Source organism: Helicoverpa armigera, chromosome 3, assembly GCF_030705265.1.
Source record: "Helicoverpa armigera isolate CAAS_96S chromosome 3, ASM3070526v1, whole genome shotgun sequence".
Taxonomy (NCBI): Eukaryota; Metazoa; Arthropoda; class Insecta; order Lepidoptera; family Noctuidae; genus Helicoverpa; species Helicoverpa armigera.
In genome coordinates, this window is record NC_087122.1 from 7,042,417 (window position 1) to 7,062,955 (window position 20,539).

The following is a 20,539-nucleotide window of genomic DNA, read 5'->3' on the forward strand; positions in this document are numbered from 1 at the left end:
ATTTCAGAAAGGCAGGAGCACAGAGTACTTTTTATATTATGAAATAGAGGTCCAACTCGACTACCAAACTAAGTAAGACAAGTGGCGCCTTCTGAACGCAGGTTTAAGAAACTATTTGTCAATATATATACATATAGCTACATAAAGCAGTGGTTACTGGGTCTAGGTAGATTTTTGTTTCTTTTTGTTTAATATTTATAAGATGTTTTTCAATAAATAAAACACTGATAACCTTTAATATAATTTATTTTTTTCTTTTAAAACATTTCATGTATAATTTTTTCGCTTTTAGCTTATAGGAATCCGTATCATCATCACACTCTCTCCTATTTATTAATATTTTATTAATATCTTTACAGTAATTGTAAATAAAGAATCTGCAGGATATATTGATTAAAAAGTCTATTAATTTTTCTTTATGAATTTCACATTTTATGAAATCGAATTTCAAATGTATAAATATTAATGTTTTGATGAAATCTTTTAAATATTTTTTTTCCAAACATTTTTAATTATTGTGTAATTTATATCCTGCAGATTCGAAACACAATTTAAGAGAGAGTCGCTGGGACTGCAAAGCCATTTTTATTAGCATACTCTCTATATTTTAAATAATCGTGTTCCTGATCGGACATTAAATTTTTTACATTCACTACAACCCTTGAAGACTTTCTTCTTAGCGGTTTTAATAAAATAACCGCTAACATATTGTAGCCCCCAATTATACGGGGTCGCTTTTGTCTTCAAGGGCTGTAAATTCAATGTCCGGAATCTCAGAGAGCTCACAATTTATTTGTTCTTTGCAGGCCCCGCTTGTGATGAGAACTTCATGCAAAGCGTGGCAATTATCTGCCTCACAATTTGTCCCTGGGGCATGGACACTAGATAGGCTGTTTATTAAAAGGCTGCTAAATGCTGCTTCAAATCCATCTGGAGTAGGGTTTACGTTGCGGCATCCTTGACTCCTTATCGATCCAAAAATTTTCTATTGGATCCTGATTCAGATGCCGCAACCAAACCGATGTCACTCCGTACTTCGCAGCAATTTTTTAAAAGCAGTTCTATTCCTTCTAGTGTCCATACCCAGTTACTTAAGGTGGGAACATACTCCACATTCGAGGTTTTTACATTCACAAATTTCATATTTTTTAAAAATATTTTTGCCTCCATCCATGTTTTGTGATGTATTGAGTTCGGCGTCGCAGGTCCCAGCAGTGGTTTACTGTGCTTCCTTTTCCCGAAGCTTCCGTTAATGGAGTCAAAAGTTTGTCAAAACAAGATGACGTCCGCTGTATTTTGCGCATCTTGAGAGATTATTCCTTTTCTGCAAAAATAAGAAAAAATATTAATAAATATTCCTCACACGTTCTTACAACGCAATCTAGTCCCAAACAAAGCATTGCTTGCTTGTAATTTGGGTACAGCAGACAACCAATAAATGAACTTATATAAATATAAATATTTTATAAATAACATAACATAGTGTACATATGTAGAAACACCCACACACATAAATGTTTGACTTATGCGGGAATCGAACCCGCGACCTCCTGTGGCAGGCAGATACACTGGCTACTATGGCATCTAGTCATCAATAAGAAACTTGTTATTATTAAATCTGAACTGGGAGCAGTTTTAATTTGTGAAAACTTTTACTATACAATCTTCCGCCCGCGGTTCTACCGCATCCCGTGAAAGCTACTTCGCGCACCCAGATTAAAAGTCACTTTTAGTCTTCCTCAATAAATGAGCTATCTAACGGTGAAAGATTATTTCAAATTAGACCTGATCGACCTTGGTGATTGGATTGGTTCTTCAGATTAGCATGGTTAAGAAAACATACAAACAAAAAAATCTTCAGCTTTATAATATATAAGTATCGATAAAATAATGCAATGTGAAAACATTATGTAATAAAGTTTATTTACCTGCTAGGTAGCCCATATTTGATGCTACAGTTTGGCTGAATAGTTGCGTAGCAAATTTAACTTTCATCCGTGGAATTTTACTGGGAATGCAGTGGGAGTCTGTTAATTTTGGCACCAGTCTTATGCCTTTGTAGCCTGGGTTTTCTTGGTGCAGTGCAGTTATGTGTTCCCACTTTGCCATTAGCATTTTGTTGTCTTTTTTATATAGTAGATTTTTCGTTATTAAATTATTTCTTATACATTTCATTAAGTGAGGTGGGTCATACAAGGGAATGATTTCCTGTTTATTTATTAAAATAATATTTCCCTCAGGTTCTTCTGATTTTCTTAACAGAATACCTCTTGTTTCTTGTAACAAGAATTTAATGCAGTTAACATTATTTGTTCCTTGGTCGCACACTGTTGCTACCACATTAAGACCAGCATTTTGTAGTTCTGTGATGACAGCCTTTAATTGTTTTGCCAGTTCTGGTCCCTTTGTGGCAGACTGAGAAAATGTGTATGCAACGGGTTGCTTATAATTTTTTATAAGTCCTCTTATCATAAATACCTGCGCATGATCTGCATACTCAGGCAGTGTCTCTTGCCCATTGGTTACAAACCCACTCACTCTGTCCTTCCTTTCATTGTATGCCACATTCGGTTTTAGTGACATTTCGTCAAAAGAACCACACATAATTTGTGCTCTGGTTTCATTTTAAGTGTGGCTTTTTATTTGTGCCATCAAATTTTTATTGATACCAGCATTTATATCTGCCATATTAATTAATTTTATTAAAATTTGGCGTGATGGCAGGATAAAGATTTTCCTCAGGAATCTGTATCCTTTTGGGCTTTGCTTGAGGATAGTCAAAGCTACAATTTTTCCTCTAATGTGAAACGCCGGCCTTTTTTTCCTTTTGTGCTCCCTGAACTGCAGCAAAGTTAAAATTTTTGATGTGCTAGACATTTTGTCTAGAGTTTCTAAAATTGAGGGTTTGTAGTAATATTTTGCAGGGCCTTGATCTTGATTGCCTGCTTTTAACCTTGCTACGGCATTTGCTGAGTTTCACACCAACTTGCAGCATTTTCTGATACAGAGCACGCTCAGTTTTCGTAACAGCAACCTGTTTTACCGCCTTCTTACTAACACATTTAACTTTGCGATGCACTGAAAAAATAATAAGAATCATATGAATAAAAATTGCAGAATTTAAGAGTACATATGAGTGAGATAGCATCAAAGCTAGTTGTGTGTGAAAGTATCCCATGATTGAAATATGTATTAAATCTATAAATCAGTACCTAGTTAATAAACCATGATAGTGAGTGTAACAAGCAAACTCAGCTTTGAAGTTATTAAGTTTGATTACAATTGTGTTGCTTACCAAGATCTTTCACCACCTCAACATTTTCTTCTTCACTATGAGGCTGTCTATCACTGTGTACAGACTGAGATTCTGAAGTGACAGGATCTGAAAGGTCATTAACATATTTGGTAAGAAATGTGTGCCTATTATATACAAACCAATTAAGCTGATGATCATTACCATCATCATGAATGTAGCAGTTCATATTGAGTAACCATTATTTGAATCATATTGAATTAATTAAAGCCAGCCCACTACTAGACAAAGTTACTTTTTCTTTTATATAGTTTATAATATCAACTAGCGACCCGCCCCGGCTTCGCACGGGATAACAGTATTTCCCAGTATTTAATGTATGTTATTATACATAAAACCTTCCTCTTGAATCACTCTACCTATTACAAAAAACCGCATCAAAATCCGTTGCGTAGTTTTAAAGATTTGAGCGTTCATAGGGACATACAACATGACACATGACAGAAAAAGCGACTTTGTTTTATACTATGTAGTGATAAGGATGTTAACATTTTAGGACTTATGCATATGACATATAAATGTAATTTAACAAACTGTATTTCATCAATCACTCTTGTCTTAAGGGATAGGTTTATAGAGAGGCTAGTTTACTTTAATTGTTTGCAAAATTATAACTCAGGAACAACAAAAATAATTCAATTTAAGATGATTTTAAGGTAAATTAGCACATTTATCGAGAGAGGCTACATTTTATCCGGCGCATGAAGGAGTTCCAGGACAGAATATGTGTAAAATAATTGCTGATTAAATGCTTGTATGTAGGATCACTCACCAAGATTCTCTTTCATTTGTACATCTTCAATTGAACCTTGTGAGTGTATATGTAGATGCGCAGGTTCTGTAAATAATAATATTCAGTGATTAGTATATGTTATTATTACATCATTTATTGCTAGTGTCTATCTATCAATTACACTATATGCTGTCCGCATGGGTGCCGCATATTATGCACAAATATGTTGACATTATTGAAAAGAAACAAGTATTAAACAAAACAAAGTAATACAAAAGTAAATTATTTCAGACATGGTAATGGTTTTTTGTATGCCTAAGTGAGAGTAGTAGAAATCATAATTGACATGTACCTTGAAAACTAGACGTTATGGATACCACATATTATGTTTGGAACATTTGATCTATGATTCATTACCTATTCATTCAGTCAAGAGGGTACCAAAATTGTGTAATGCAGTGCTATTTAAGTATTACAACAAATTAAAAATAGCAAAGGATTTTGGTAAATGTGACATTCAAGTTACTCAATTTCAGCCTAATTTGTAGGAATAAATGATCTTTGAAATAACTTCACTCAAAAATGGCTGGACCGATTTGGTTGAAATTTGGTATGTAGATAGGTGATACCCTGGATTAAGACATAGGCCACTTTTTATCAATACACCATGGACGAAGCCGCAAGTGGAAGCTAGTACATACGTAATGTAAATGTATGTATGTATGTATAAAATGAATTGCTTGTTTATATGTATATGATAAAATATACCTTTTGATGTAGACGGTCCTGAAATCTGAAGAGGTCTTAGTGCTCTTTTTTCAATGCTGAATTTCGAGCAAGATAATCCTGTAAACAACGATAAAATAATATGAATTATAAATATAGTAAATTTTGAAATGTAATATAGAAACTCTTGTATGACATACTGCGTACATACAGAAATTGTGGCTCCAAAGAAATCTCTATTCAGATGTTTTAGACTTACTGCAGCTTTTCATTTTGTGATTTGGAAAGTTTACTTTAAACTCAAATAACATGACTGTTTATTTCTTTCTAACATCAACTCTAGAAATTTGAGACTTAGGTACTCTTTAAGGTAAACAGGTACCTTAATTTGGGTATTTTACTAAAACTAACCTGGCATGTTTTTTGTAGGTACAGCTCCTTTGGCAAGTCGGTTATTCCGGCACCAATATTTTGGTTCGAAATGATCATTACAGACGCGGCGGTATTTGAAAATATGGTTATTTTCAAGTTGCAAAATGTCACCACCAATATGAAAGACCCATGTATTAAATAGCTGCCTATCCTTATCTGGATTAGGGAATTTATGTAAATACCCCGTAGTGTCTGAAAAAAAGGGTAACAAGTTAGAATTCAGTGGAGTCGTGACAAAATGACGACTATTTGTTTTAAGGATGTTGATAAATGCTTACCTAAGCCATTTGTACATCCGGGAACACAACACTTTCTATTAGACATGATAAATATTAATTATCACAAAACGGGTCAACGAGTCCTATCTCAAGCACAAAATTCACAAGATTTCGATCACCTCAAGCACAAAATCGACACGGCCGAAGGAGCAGAGGCTCAACTTAACGGACTTAGGTGGATAAAGCACTAATAGGGATAAAATCTGGAAAACAAACAAGACACCGAAAAGCACTTCAGCGCAAACCGGCAGCCAAATTTGTTTGATTGACAATTTTGCATAATGTTGCATGTAGAAAATGGATTTAATGTTGCCAGTAGAAAATAAATTCTTGAATTTTATTTTATTTCTGGCTAATTGATAATAAACATTAAATTTTAGTAATTGCTTCAATATGCAACTCAAAATTTTTATTATTTATTTTTTTATTTTAGCTGAAAAAAAAGATAGGGTAAGAGTAGAACCAATAAAAGATGTGATAGCGCCCTCTTACACACCTAAGCATAACTACTACGCAATCGCGCATCATCGTCATTACAAATAACGCCATCTATATTTCAGTTTCTTTAATATCTTACATTATAATACTACCAAATTAAAATGACACTTCCATGTAAGGACCTCAATGTATTTACTGTCTCACTTCATTTTGCAGACCTATAATGATACGTTTTCTCGTTTGCCACTATTAAGATTGTCACCCCTGGGCAGGAGCTACAGTACCATTCGTGTAAATTCTGTGAATAACTGATTTGTGGCGTTAACTCACTGTGTACTTAGTTGCGATAAAATTCATTATTCATATGCTGAAAAATAGATATAATTATTTTGAAAAAGCAAAGCAAATATGGCAAGATTAGGCAAAACTGCCCAAGAGTTTATTCAAGACTCATTTTCACCGATTATCGCAGTTTTGTGCAGTCCAAAAGTAGAAAATGTTGTTTCAAAGAATAACTTGTCTTTTACTGAAATGTTACAACCATTTACCACTATGGATTGGGAAGGTATTTATACTATCTCTAATGAATCAATTATTAAAGGGGCTAGGAGTCACTGACTTCTGACTAAAACGTAGTTATTATAACATTAAATAAAATGTAATACACAAAAAAGAGACTAGAGAATGGGTGATCCTAGTTGAGCTATCCTAAATGCCGTATGTATAGGGACTACCAGGAAACTTAATTTGTCTGTTTATTTAAAATTCTATATTCACTTCCTGAAAGAAATTGGACATTGATGTAAGATTTTCTGAATTTATCTTTGTTTTCTGGCAACTTGACATTCTAATGTTGATCAAGAACATCAATCAATAACAAACAATTATGACATAGTTTGTTAATAAATTGTAGCTATTTCTAACAATGTAAAGCCTTTGAACATCTCACTTTTGTCACCATTTTAAAGTAGAGGTCTGGGTGGATTTTTGTTGCTCGCTATTTAGGCTCAAATGTTATTCAGGTACTTCTTCCAAAAACTATACAATGCTAAGCTTAGGTGTATTGTATCAGTATACATTTTATTTAAGTGTTTGAGAATAGTATTAATTTAAACCAAGTACTAAAATTATTATTATTTCAGGTCAATTCCGTGACCCAAGTGGAAATGTTTGTACTATAAAAAACTGGAAATTAATAATAAGAGATGTTAACTGGAAGCCATTACAACCCACTGAAGCCAGAAGAGAGTTAAACAATGCTGTGTTACACAATTATCATGATAAAACAGTAACTCTCGAAATTGGTATTGTGACATTCCTTAACTAACAGTAGATAATTTTTATTTATTTCACAACTTTAGCAGTGTTTATTTTTACAGATGGTAGAAAATTTCATGTTCCCCAGTCAACACATTGGTTTGATGCCTGGAGAGAGACCTATTTAGAAGTCCAATTTCCATCAGACCATGAATTTACGAAACACTTTATTTCTTGTGTAATTGTTGGCACCACTTTAGATGACAATGTAATAGATAGTTTCAACAATTTAAACCAACACTATGCCCAGTTGCAAAATGTTGCTCCACCAAAATTACCTAAATGGTTCAACAGTGGGGTTTTGAAGTCTTATCTCCTACTTCATGATGTGTCAGCTGTCTCTAAAGAAAAGTAAGTTTAAAACAAGTAACTTTTATGTAATTCTAATTACTCTTATGTATTGGTTCCTTTCCTAATAAAAGCTGTTGCATAAACGCTCATTCTGCCTCAATTTATGCAACTCAATCATATCTCATTCAATTTAAGTTTTACCAGTACCAATTTTGTTATTTTATGTAACCAACATTTATATGCACTAGTATTAATTTATAATAAAAAATTGTTACAGAGCTGATGCTGCATTTGATATGCTGAAACAGAATTTCGGAGCAAACAACTGCTTCATGTTATCAATTAACTCAAAAAGTACCTTAGACCAAAATGTATCATCTGATTTGTGGGCTCAGTTTGTTAAAAGATCACCACAAACTAATGTAAGCATTCCAATTTTTTAATGCAGGCTACTTAGTTGTTTTCCCATGGTTGGTGAGCTACTACTACTGCCCTCACTGGGATAAAATATAGCCTATGTTAGTCGTGAAGAGTGTAGCTATCCAACAATGATTTTTTTCTCAAATTGGTTCAGTAGTTTTGGAGCCTTTAGGGTACAAAGAAACAAAAAATCCTTATTATTTTTGTAAAGTTAATTATTATAGATGTAAAAGTATGTGCAACCAAAGGCCTCTAGGATGGGACTGAATTGGTGAGAAACGTCTTATAAAGTTTGTTATATCTTTATTAATAACATGGATGATGTTTTCCAGAATGAGATGTCTTCATCTCTTACAAACCTGCCCACCACTCCATCAGAGCCGCAAGCAGTATTTCCACCAGCTGCAGCTAACATAACAGGTTACTACTATATATGCTATTATTAACTTATTTGTTTAGTTATACTTCATGCAAAAAAATGGGGGGCGTTTCAGAGTTCTAGATACTATCAAAGAATTAACCATGTTAGTTTTGCTAATCTATGTACATTAAATTAATGGCAATTTTTGTTGTAATTTTATAACCCAAGAAAAGTCTATTTAATAGATGTTGGGACTATTTAATAGATGGTTTATGTGAAGTATGCATGAAATCAGTCAAGCGGTTCTTCATTTGTCACTTTTGGACTTTATTATGACGTAATAATGCATAATTCATTCATCTCTTATAATTTTATCACTTTGAAACTCATTCAAATTGACTAATTTCTCATAATTTCAGATGACAATGCAACAGTGATTACTTCAATCAATCCAGAAACTCTTCACCCTCTGACTGCAGCCGAAACAGATGTTTATGATAATGCAAATAGTTTGCAGGTAAAATATAATTGAAACACTAGTGTTATTTTTGGAACATAGAAAACTATTAATAGCATCATCCTCCTGCCCTTATCCCAATTTTATTTGGGGTTGGCGCAGCATGTTTTCTTCTTCCATACTCTTCTATCTGCCGTCATCTCACAAGTAACATTCTTTCTTACTATATCTACTTTCACACAATCCATCCATCGTTTCTTTGGTCTTCCTCTTCCACTATATCGGTCCACGTTCATACTCATCACCTTCTTTAAAACATGACTCTCGTAGAAAACTGTTAATAAATAACCATAATTTAAAATATTTTTTTGTAAATATCGGTGGGTATGCATATGTCACAGCCTACTGGTTGAAATAGACGTTTAATACTTTAATCAAATGGGTATCAATATGTGTAATATGATTGACACATGACAATTTATTTTCAGACCCATTCATTCTCTGGTAGTTCTGAGAGCATGAGTGTTGCTGGAAAAGGCCCAGATTTTTCCACTGAGGTCCATGGTACAGCTCTGAACGCAAGTGATGTTGAAGCAATTAAGAAGTTCTTACAGGAGTATGCTTCAAAAGCATTGTTACCATACATGGAAAAGCAAATATCACAGCTATCTGAAGTCGTGAGTTGTACATATGTTTTATAATTAATCCATCTATGTCTAGCGAGTTTCTGCGAAAAAGTTTCGGAACGCACGTCGTATCGGGTTTAGTATTACCCCGTTAACTGGTTTAAAGAGGTAGAAGAAGCAACTTAACTTGAAGCCATAACTTAACTTTAAACTGCGTCTTCTAACTCATTAACCTAACAACAATATTTATTTTAGGTTGCAAATAGAAAGGGTGTCAGTAGATCATTACTGTCAGCCACTAAGCGATGGTTCGGAACTGGAAAAGGTGGAAATACAACAGGCAACAGCACAGTTATGTACGTAGAAAGAACCACTTAAATCATTTTGTGTTTGCTATAACAAGGTTTTGAAAGTTATGGTAGGTTCACTACTGTGTGATGTACCAAGCCACAAAGAGAATCACAACACTCCTTTTTTGGCCGTAAAGTAAAAAATAAAGTATGTTAACAATAACAACGGATACTATACGAGAGACAAGTAAAATTAACTAATAAATGACTTAATTATTAATTTATTGATACCAGCTACACAAGTGACTGTCCTGAGCTTCAACTACGTCGACTGGGCGACCTGTGGTTCCTATGTCGGCAATGGCAACGTGCGTTCGACACGTACCACACAGCGAAGAGAGAGTTCTACGCCGACAGCGCCTGGCTCTGCTACGCCGGCGCGCTAGAAATGGCCGCCATCAGCGCCTTCATGGCGGCGGACTCGAATCGCAAAACACACGGCTACATGGAAGAAAGTATTGTTACTTACCTTAACACCTGTAGGTCAGTATTGTTTGATATTAAAATAATCATTTTCTTACTGTTTTTCTACATAGGATTTATTTAAGGATATTGTAAAAAGACCTTTCCATAGAATTTCCTTACTAAGATGAACAGGCTATTAACGTTCCACTATTACATTACAGGATGGTGCAATACGCAGTCAGGGCCACGTTGCTGTCTGTGCTTTGTTTGAGCGGTTCTGGCTTGCACGGCGAGGCTGCTAAACAATTGATTCGAATGACGTCGGAGGACAGCGATTTGCGTAGCGCTATGCTTCTAGAACAAGCAGCCCTATGTTTCTTATCTGGTCCCGCCTCTAAAGGCATGTGCAGGAAATATGCCTTTCATATGGTACTTGCGGGACACAGATTTTCAAAAGCAGGGCAAAAGAAGCATGCGTACAGATGTTACAAACAAGCTTATCAGGTGAGAAGGATAGTATTGTATAGTTGTCATGTATGAAGGCTTTATTGTAATGTAGTGTGATCGTTTACATTACGAAATTTCAGACCAAGTTCAATCAGATCGAATTAATCCGTACCAAAGTTTGGCTTATACTGTTTGCATAGTAGTCAAAATGTACGAACACCATTACTTTATTAATGAAGTTTGAAGTTAGTTGACGTAAGCTACACGCAATCTGTGAAAAGGTATAGGAATGATAGTAAAGAGTTCGCGTGGCGTCGCTAGGTGTACAGCGAGAGCGGGTGGCGGCTGGCGACGGACCACGTGCAGTTCGCGCTGGGGCGGCTGGCGGGCGCGCTGCGCCTGGCGCGCGAGGCGCGGCGCTGGCTGGCGGCGCCGCTCGCGCCCCGCGGCCCGCAGCCGCCGCACCAGCAGCTCGCCTTCCTGCAGGAGTACATGGCCGCGCACCAGGTACCTACTAAGCTGACAGGCTCATGTAGTCTCATGTAGTCCACCTCGGTCTTCAAATTGCTTTTTTCGGTCTTCAAATAGTTTTGACAGGTATGAAATTATCATTGTTGTCTCAAGATTTAAATAGGACTCGTGAAGACATGCCTCTTGTTAAATAGGTATCGTTGTTTATAAAGTAATGTAATATCTGACATCGGGACAGCAATGGGTGGAAAGCAACCCCGAAGTGGCGAGCGTGCTGGAGGAGCTGCCGCTGCCGCTGGTGGAGGCGCGGCAGACGGGCGTGCTGTGCGTGGGGCCAGCGCCGCTGGGCTCGCCGCGCCGCCGCGCCGCCTCGTCGCTGTCGCTGGCGCCCGACGCGCCCGCCGCCGCCGCCGCCGCGCCCGCCTGGCGCCGCCTCGAGGAGATGCTGCTGCAAGTGGCGCAAGGAGCAGTGCCCATGATATTCAAGCCCACCGTAGATTTGTACACCGATGCGACGGACGCAGAACCGCTCGTGCCACAAGGAGGTTTGGAATTCGATAGTTTTTTAAGCTTTTATTGCAATATGAATTTTCGAAAGTTTGGCATACTCATGCGGCCGTGATCCACGTGTTTGCACGGAGGACGTAGCGTGCCAGGCTCTGAAAAAATTGTCCGCACAGACCAAGTCTAACTGTGAAATAACACTAATACATACATTGACAGTTTCATAGTCTTAACTTTCTTATCTTCTGTGTAGAAAAGTTTATGCTTTTTATTGTCACGACAATATTTATTTCAGAGCCCATTCAGATCTCAGTTACTTTATGGAATCCCTTGAAGATTTCACTAATTCTAAAAGATGTGGAGTTATTGTGGCGATTCGTAACAACTGCCGATGGTGATGCAGCTGGTGACGAGGAAGTGTTGAGCAATGAGCAGGCGGTCTCTGCGGGACAGGCACTGGAAAGCAACACAATATTTAGCCAGAAAATTAAATCAGTAATTCTGGAAGGAGATACCAAAAAAGTATTAATTTTCACCCTAACACCTCTAAAAGTCGGCCGACTGAATGTACATGGCTTAGCTTACAAGTAAGTGGTTATTCCTACATTGTATTTGTCCATGAAGTGATTCATGTTCTTTCTACATGATTTTGTGATGTTTTTTTTAAGGCTGATCAATACCGGGGAAGGAGGTACTGAAAACGGTAACAGTATGACAATATCAGGCAAAGTGAATTTAACCCCCCCAGGCAAAAGCCCGGATAAGCGACTGCAAATTACAGTTATTCCAGAAGCTCCTTGCTTGCAAGTAAGTTATCGGCTCGCCATTTAGAACATTTGGCAACATTTAGAAAGTGTCATTTACAAAGACATTGCACTATAGTCAAATATCCAAACAATGTGTTTGCGCAGCAAAAACATTGTTTGGATATTACGCGATCTTCCGTTGTACCCCTTGGTTATTTATTTCCTTACCGCATGGTAGCTAAAGGTCAAAAGCTATCCCGGTGAGAGGTCCCTTTTCCAGCTCAACTAATCATTGTGTTTGGAAGAAACGTTAGAATATTTTGATTAATTTTTTTTTTATACCTATATCAAAACGATTTATAAATTAAACCGTATTCATACAGTTTCTTCATACTCAGTTCGTTGTATTTTTTATCAATAATTTATGAATAATGAGTAAGAATAGTCATTAATTATTTGGGTCTGTAAGATGGTGGTTTGCTGATTTGGTTGTTTTTTTGAGGTTGTCTTTTTAAGAAAGCGACACGTTACCGACGGAAGCCGACAGCCAGTTTTTTCATCAAAAGTTAAAGCCAAAGTAAAAGTCAAAGTAATGTCTAAAGTTAAAGTAACGGTCAAATTCAATTTTTCTATGAATTTTGCTGTCACTTTAGCCTTGAAATAAATAATAGTTTAAAAAAACTAAAAAACACGCTTTTTATAGAAAACCGAACTAAAAGATATAAAATAAATTTTAATGAATTTAAATTAAGAAAATAGTGTTAAAAATTTCAATGAATATAAATTAATAATAGTGTGAATACAAAAAAAATATATTAAAAAAAAAGCGTGGGGTGCATGGTGTCAATAGTTATAAATATTTTATTGACAGATATGAGCAGAGTGATTTTCATTTCGATAATACCTTAAAAAGCACCCCACGCTTTTTTTAAATATTTTTTTTTGTATTCACACTATTATTATTTTAAATTTTTTAAATTTTAAATTTTAATTTATTTTATATCTTTTAGTTCGGTTTTCTATAAAAAGCGTGTTTTTTAGTTTTTTTTAACTATTATTTATTTTCAACTTTTTAGTTTGTTTTAAAACTATTATTTGTTTTGTAGAATGAAAATTCTATTTAGTATACAAAAAATTGACAATATTAGAGAAAACGGCTAAAGATAATTATTGGAAATAAAAATTAACATCGAGTCCTGCCTTATCGACTGTAGAGAAAAATTCTAGATTTTTTTTTTACCTTATTGACTGTAGATGAAAATTATATAAATTGACAAAAATCATATTTTGCAAATTGAAAAGCCTAGAAGTCGGTGTCTAATAGAAGTTACTAAGTTAATTTTGCCACCGACTCCGAATCTAACTTTTGGGAAGTCGGTTTAATTTTTTGTAAAAAGGAAAGTTCTCATTAATACAAAGAATATAAGTCCAAACGAGGTATTTTACATATTCAGTTGTCGAGTTCCCTCGACTTTCTCTGGTCTCCATCATCAGGTGAGCTCCCAACCTTCACTGTTGCATAGGTCTTGTCAATACAAATAATTTAAGCCCAAACACGAGGTACTCCGAGGTAGTTCACATATTCAATTGTCGAGTTCCCTCGACTTTCTCTGGTCTCCATCATCAAGTCAGCTCCAAACCTTCACTGTTGCAAAGGTCTTATCAATACAAATAATTTAAGCCCAAACACGAGGTAGTTTACATATTCAGTTGTCGAGTATCCTCGACCCTCTCTGGTCTCCATCATCAGGTCAGCTCCAAATCTTCACAGTTGAATAGTGCTTTTAGGCGTACATCTGAGTGTCAAGTTTTTACCCTATGTATGCCTACAACTTTCGAAGGTTGCCCTCGATTTCTCAGGGTTTCCATCATCAGATCCGTGACCTGATACTATGGGACCAACTGGCAGCTATTTCGAGTCGAACAAAAAAAGAATCACGTAAATCGGTCTATAAACCTCGGAGTAATCGATGTGTATGTGTAACCTCCTCCTTTTTGCGAAGTCGGTTAAAAATGGATTAATTTTATCAAATTAGTGTATTGTCATCGGTCCTCAATAAATCTACAAAGTTTGAACGAAATCTGGCCTTTTAAAGTGGGTCAAAATCGCGCCCAAAGAAGTCGGTTACAAACAAACATACAAACCTACAAACATACAAACATACAGGTGAAGCTAATAAAAAGCGTGTAAAAACGAATTTGACCGTTACTTTTACTTTAGACATTACTTTAACTTTTGATGAAGAAACTGGCCGTAAGTGTAATATTTTATGTCTTTGGCTATTTGCATGTTAAATTGATTACATATTTTTTTTTATAGATGACATTTTCTGAGACAAGTTCGGACATTATAAGCGGAGAAATGAGGACTATTGATGTAGAATTTACAAATGTAGGGCCTGTGGACATGAATAATCTTTATGTTGCTGTATCTCATCCGGATTGCGTCAATATTGTCACCGGCGAGGAAGAAAATGATTTTCAAGTTTTATATGACGAGAAGTACCGCGAGCCACCCTCGTATTCAGGTGATGGTCCCATATATTTTTTTGCATCAATTTCTTTAGCTTATTTATGTACATTAGAAATTTAGAAATAAGAAGGTATTTAAGAAAGAAAAATCATTTATTTATCATTATAGATAGATACCTACAGATTTTTCGTTAATTTTGGATCTATACATTATCAGTTGTGGAGGCTGGGGAAACAGCTATTAGGGTTGGACCTCATCTAGCAGCACGGAATCGCATTTGTTTCACCTGTGCTACCACGTGCCACGTGTGCTACAACGTGCGCGCTTCAGCGTTCTGGAGTCTCCCAGCCGACCATTGCATTTTGTCCGTGACAACGATTGCCTCGAGGATTCCGCCGCGTGCTACCGCATAATTATGCTTTCTGTCTCGGTCTAGCAAATGGCAGTTCTAAGCGACAGAAAGAGAAAGGGCGACGGAAAAATGCGATTCCGTGCTGCGATAAGGTCTAACCCTTAGTATCGGATCGGCAGTGAGACAGAGGTTGTTGCAGACGAGCGCGCGGCTCGCGCGGCGCGGTGGCGCGCGGCGGCGGCGCGGCACGTGCGCGGCGTGTGCGCGCGCCTGGCGCCCCGCGCCGCGGCCCGCGCGCGCCTGCAGCTGCGCCCGCGGGCCCCGGCGCAGCCGCTGCTGCTGCTCGCCTACCACGACACGGGCCTGCGCGCGCGCCCCTACCGCCTGCTGCGACACGTCTTCCGCTTCCGAGTCACCGTGAGTCTCTGTCTGCTCTCTCTACTTTCTGCCTTCTCACTTCACATAACGATTGAACATATGAACAAATGACAGTCGGAACCACTAACGTGCCTTCGAAATGTGGAGGTCCTCCATCCTTATTTTTATACTCATATCTCTACTTATATTTACAACAAGCTTTTCTTAGAAATTCTGTAATATGAATTCAAAAGAGCATGAAACGGGCCAGATTGAGATTCTTATCAATCATTCATTGAAACTACTTTTGTTTAGGGGCTGTGGAACATACACGGTACAAAACCTGGAAGGCGTGAAATTTGTCATCAAAACTACTTATCTACCTAAACAATCAAAATAAATTATCATTGTCTAAGTATCTCTGTTGTGAACAGAGAAACTGTTCATTATGGGCACCTCCCGCCGGCACTGCCCACTAGTTTTGGTACTGATTAGAAATTGCCATTGCCGTTTCATGTTTCCAGGAGGCCGTAGAGCTAGCAGTCACTCCACGTCGAAGCCTCCGACGAGTTGACGGCGAAGTCGTCGAAAATATGAGTTTGGCAGTTGAAATCAAAAACATATTTAACGAGAAAGGTGAAGACTTGAGCGTGGAAATATTAGAAGCGTCGTTACTGAGTCGACAGTGGAGCCTGAAGAGCCTCGTGGCGGCGCGCGGCGCGGCCGAGCCGCTGCAGGCGCGCGACAAGCTGCACCTCGTGCTGCGCGCGCAGCGCCTGACGAGCCCGCCCGCCGCCGTCGCCGCCTCGCGCCTCAAGATCAACCAGCACCACCCCGACGCTGCGCCCGACATCAACGTGCCGCCCTACTCCAAATTCGTGCTGGATGCCCAACAATCTTACATTGATGCCCCCGACGCCGCCATTGCTCAGGACACTCCTGATAAAAGAACAGGACTAATACAGTCCATGTTTGTTCTACGATGGAAAGCGCATGAAAAAACCAAAGGAAAGACCGCTGTCGGTCAACATTGCTTGTGGCTGGATTGCTTCACAAAAGCTATATCTCGAGAAAGGGAATATATTCCCGGAGAAGCGGCTCCCATTCAAATTGATGAATACGAAAGCAAATTAGATTTACGCGAGTCTAACACAAAAACAAAGAAAGATAATGTTGTTATATTTCGATTGGAACATTCCAACCACATTAATCATAATTTTAATGAAACTAAACTATGTTTGGTACCAGTTACTTTGAATTTTGTAAATTGCTATGGAGTTCCCGTTAAAGTCTTCATAGACATGTCAAAACAGAAAAACAGGTAATTAAACTTATCAAGTTGCATGTGTTCCTCGAACATGGAACTCACTACGTATATTCCGTTTCAGTAACCACTTCCCTAAAGGTAAACAATCTTGATAGAATTTAAAAAAAAAGTCATATTAAACGGATATACATATACGGTCTGTTCTGTTTATGACTCAATAATTATTATTTATTTATATGACCACTCCAACAGACATACAGATACCATATTATTATTATTGCATTAATTTACATTGATTTTTAGCCGCATTTTATTTTAAAATTGACTTTTTAAATATCAAGATAGTTTAGTTTAGTGAAGTGCTTACTCAATCGGAGTATCGTTAAATATTTGTTTTTGTTTCAGGGAGCTGTCCGGAGAGCTTGGTTGGGCGGGCGCGCTCAGCTATGGCAGCGATGTAGAAGCTAAAGAACTCGGCGTCAGCGTTGATCTGGACAAGTTCGAGTCCAAACGCGTGCAAGTGCGAGGCGTTTGTGCCGCTCCGGGAACATATCTCGTTGGCTCGGCATTTTCCGTGTCTACCACCGGCCAAGATGCCAATCTAAATGTTTCAAATGTTTCCAACAATACCTCGTTATTGGTAGTCGAGCAAGCCGCGTAGATATAATAAGCTTCGGTGCTATAGCCTGCAGTATTTTTCTTTTTATGTTATATTTTTACCTTTCTTGAACCGTACTTATAACATGGCTAAGTAATAGCAGCTAAGTAAAAAACGGCATCGCAATGTGTGCTAAGCAGACCAATCTGATTACCTAATGCAGTGGAAGATATATTGCATTGGCGTTACGATAAATCAAATATGTATATCTATAATTTGTCAATACATATACAGTCTTTCCCTAATACGAGTGATTGTCGCTTGGCTTATACACTCTTTTGCAAAAAAAACGGGCACCTATGCGAAATCTTGGTTTTAAGGCGTTCACGTGTATTTCAAAGGGTTTTAATGACTGTAGGATGTTACTAGCATCAAAAGGGTTAGCCAAGCATGCGTGAGAGTGTATTCTAAATTTGAATTTTGTAGATTTGCTAAGAAACTGGTTAAACCTTGTTTTGGACTAATTCCTGGTAGAAAGTTCGTGGGCATTTTGAAAAGTTTTTGACGTGATTTTCGGAAAACTGAAAATGCAGTTTTAATTGATGATTCATGTACATTTCTGTTAAATCAAAACATTTTTGAAAAACTATCCGTATTTGATAAAATTTTCACCTACTCTAAATGGTCTATGCTGATGATTGATGGCAATGTTCAGAGTTTCGGTATTCTTGCGTAAAGCGTTCTATTGTTTAGATATTGTGTCCACGCGTTTTGAAATAACCCTTTCTCATAAATAAACACAAATTAGAGGAGTATCAGTACTTTGGGCTGCGACAGAACAAATTTAATGTTAGCAGAACCAGACCACAACTCGTCTCCTATCACACTTTGACATTAAAAAAATACCAAATTTGGTGATAAATGCAAAAATAACCATATGAAAGATAATAAGAAGGGTTAAAACTGTCCAAAAAGTCAAATTATTGCCGCGTTGAAGCTCTCGATAACTCCATAGGTGTCGGGTTACTAAACGATGATTCAGCTGAAAGGGAGTTATGACTTCAAAATGATTGGCCAAACGTATGTTTTCTTTTTTTAATGATCAGTTAGCCAATTATTGTTGATTTAAGCAGGAAATTGCTGAGGATACCAGAAAACTTTGGAGTAGATGGGTTTATTTAATAAAATGTCCGTGGGATGAAAACCCGCTATTTGAACGCTCAGACTCATAGATCTTTAGAGGTCTACGGGGTTTCCCAAGAGGCGAGGTTATTTAAAAATCAGTGATTACGAGACCTTAAGACCTCGTGCTCACAGTCTATGCGTTATTTTTTGTATTTTGTAGAATTTCAAGAATTTTCAAAATGTCAAAGTGTGATAGGAGCCGACTTGTGAACGGCACTGCTATCTTTAAATTGGTTTAGTTGCAGCCCAAAGTACTGATACTCCTCTAAAATGTGTTTATTTATGAGAAAGGGTTATTTTAAAACACGTGGACACAATATCTAAACAATAGAACGCTTTACGCAAAAATACCGAAACTCTGAACATTGCCATCAATCATCAGCATAGACCATTTAGAGCAGGTGAAAATTTTATCAAATACGGATAGTTTTTCAAAAATGTTTAGATTTAACAGAAAGGTACATTAATCTTTAATTAAAACTGCATAATCAGTTTTCCGAAAATCACGTCAAAAACTTAAAAAAAACCGCTACGAACTGTCTATCAGGAATTAGTCCAAAACAAGGTTTAACCAGTTTCCTAGGAAATCTACGAAATTTAAATTTAGAATACACTCTCACGCATGCTTGGCTAACCCTTTTGATGCTAGTAACATCCTACAGTCATTAAAACCCTTTGAAATACACGTGAAGTCCTTAAAACCAAGATTTCGCATAGGTGCCCGTTTTTTTTGCAAAAGAGTTTATTAGCGTCAAGCTGTAGAAAGTACCTTCCAGCCAAATGCAAAATACGCAAACTGTATAAAAAATAAGTTTCTGTCAGTGAGAAATTCAAGTGTAAAAGATGTTTACCTAAGTTGACATTCGATATTATGAGGCGCGTTTTATCAATTTTTTATACACACACAGTTATAATAACTCAAACCAATTTTTGATATCCTTGTTTCTTGTCAATAGGATCGCTTTTTTCGGTAAGTAGGTATATCGGTTAAGTAACTTGTGACTTCTGAAACGTAAAATTGTGCGGTCGGTCCTTTCGCATTTTCTTATTCTTTTGGATATTTTTTTTAACCCCTCAATGTTTAAAAAAATCGTGTTCGCTTCGATCGCATTCATTCGGGTACAAGATGTAAAAGATCGATAACCTTATTTTCTTTCCTCAAGAGTACAAAAATGCGCCCTGTCTGCTCGCGTCTTTCTTGTAATTTCATACAGTTATTGTATCTATGTATATCGTTATCCGCTTGCTAAAGAAATGCCCAGGTGCATATGCATGTTAATTATAATTATTACCTGTGTATATTGTTTATTTATTGGAAACACTTTTTAATGTTCTTGTTAAGTAGATAAGTATAGGATATACGTTTTTATGTTAGAAGAGATGTATGTATCTACCATCCTGATTTTTAATTATAATATGGAAATGCAAAAACTTTTTTTCTATGCTTGTAAAACCACCGACATTTCTGACTTCAGTTTGTATGTGTTCTCGAAATGAAGTATTTTTATTGGCTCCGTATCATAATAACACAATTTTATAGTTTTCTTTGACGACTGTTCATGGTGAGATTTATAATATAAATCTATAAAATAAAGATGTTGATAAATAACTGTGTTCGTAAGAAGAATTGTATAATATTTTTAATATGTGGTAAGTACCTACCATCCGATCATAAATTTTCATTAAGTACCTCTGTCGTGAAAGACATGTACCTACTTCATAGATAGGTACAGATCTGTTGTGTTCAAAGAATACCTAATACGATGTTTTGTTATGCCTCCTCTAGCAGTTATATTTATAACTAGTAAGTATCTAGCCACCTATATTTTATCAAAATTATCTTTTCGTTGTGGATAGTCGTCATAAAGCTATAAAATGTTAGCGAGTAGCATATATGGCTATCAATTTCTACTAGGCACTGGATTGAGTCTACCATACGGAAAAATAATCTATAAATTACGTGGGAGTAAGTTGTAATAACATCACCTAAGT

General features: G+C 36.8%; 1 protein-coding gene across 1 annotated transcript; it reads left to right on the top strand.

The window, feature by feature from the left end:
- Positions 1–5,773: 5,773 nt before the first annotated feature.
- L(3)76bdm (lethal (3) 76BDm) lies at positions 5,774–20,156 on the top strand. The gene is made up of 18 exons (XM_049836743.2): positions 5,774–6,485; positions 7,063–7,224; positions 7,300–7,588; positions 7,806–7,950; positions 8,281–8,368; positions 8,729–8,826; positions 9,255–9,443; positions 9,648–9,748; positions 9,977–10,225; positions 10,369–10,651; positions 10,916–11,101; positions 11,304–11,610; positions 11,865–12,156; positions 12,238–12,376; positions 14,636–14,843; positions 15,340–15,557; positions 16,022–16,818; positions 17,170–20,156. Exons 1-18 carry the CDS (start codon positions 6,329–6,331, stop codon positions 17,423–17,425), a joined length of 4,164 nt encoding a protein of 1,387 aa, XP_049692700.2. The 5' UTR covers positions 5,774–6,328; the 3' UTR covers positions 17,426–20,156.
- The last annotated feature ends 383 nt before the right edge of the window (positions 20,157–20,539 follow it).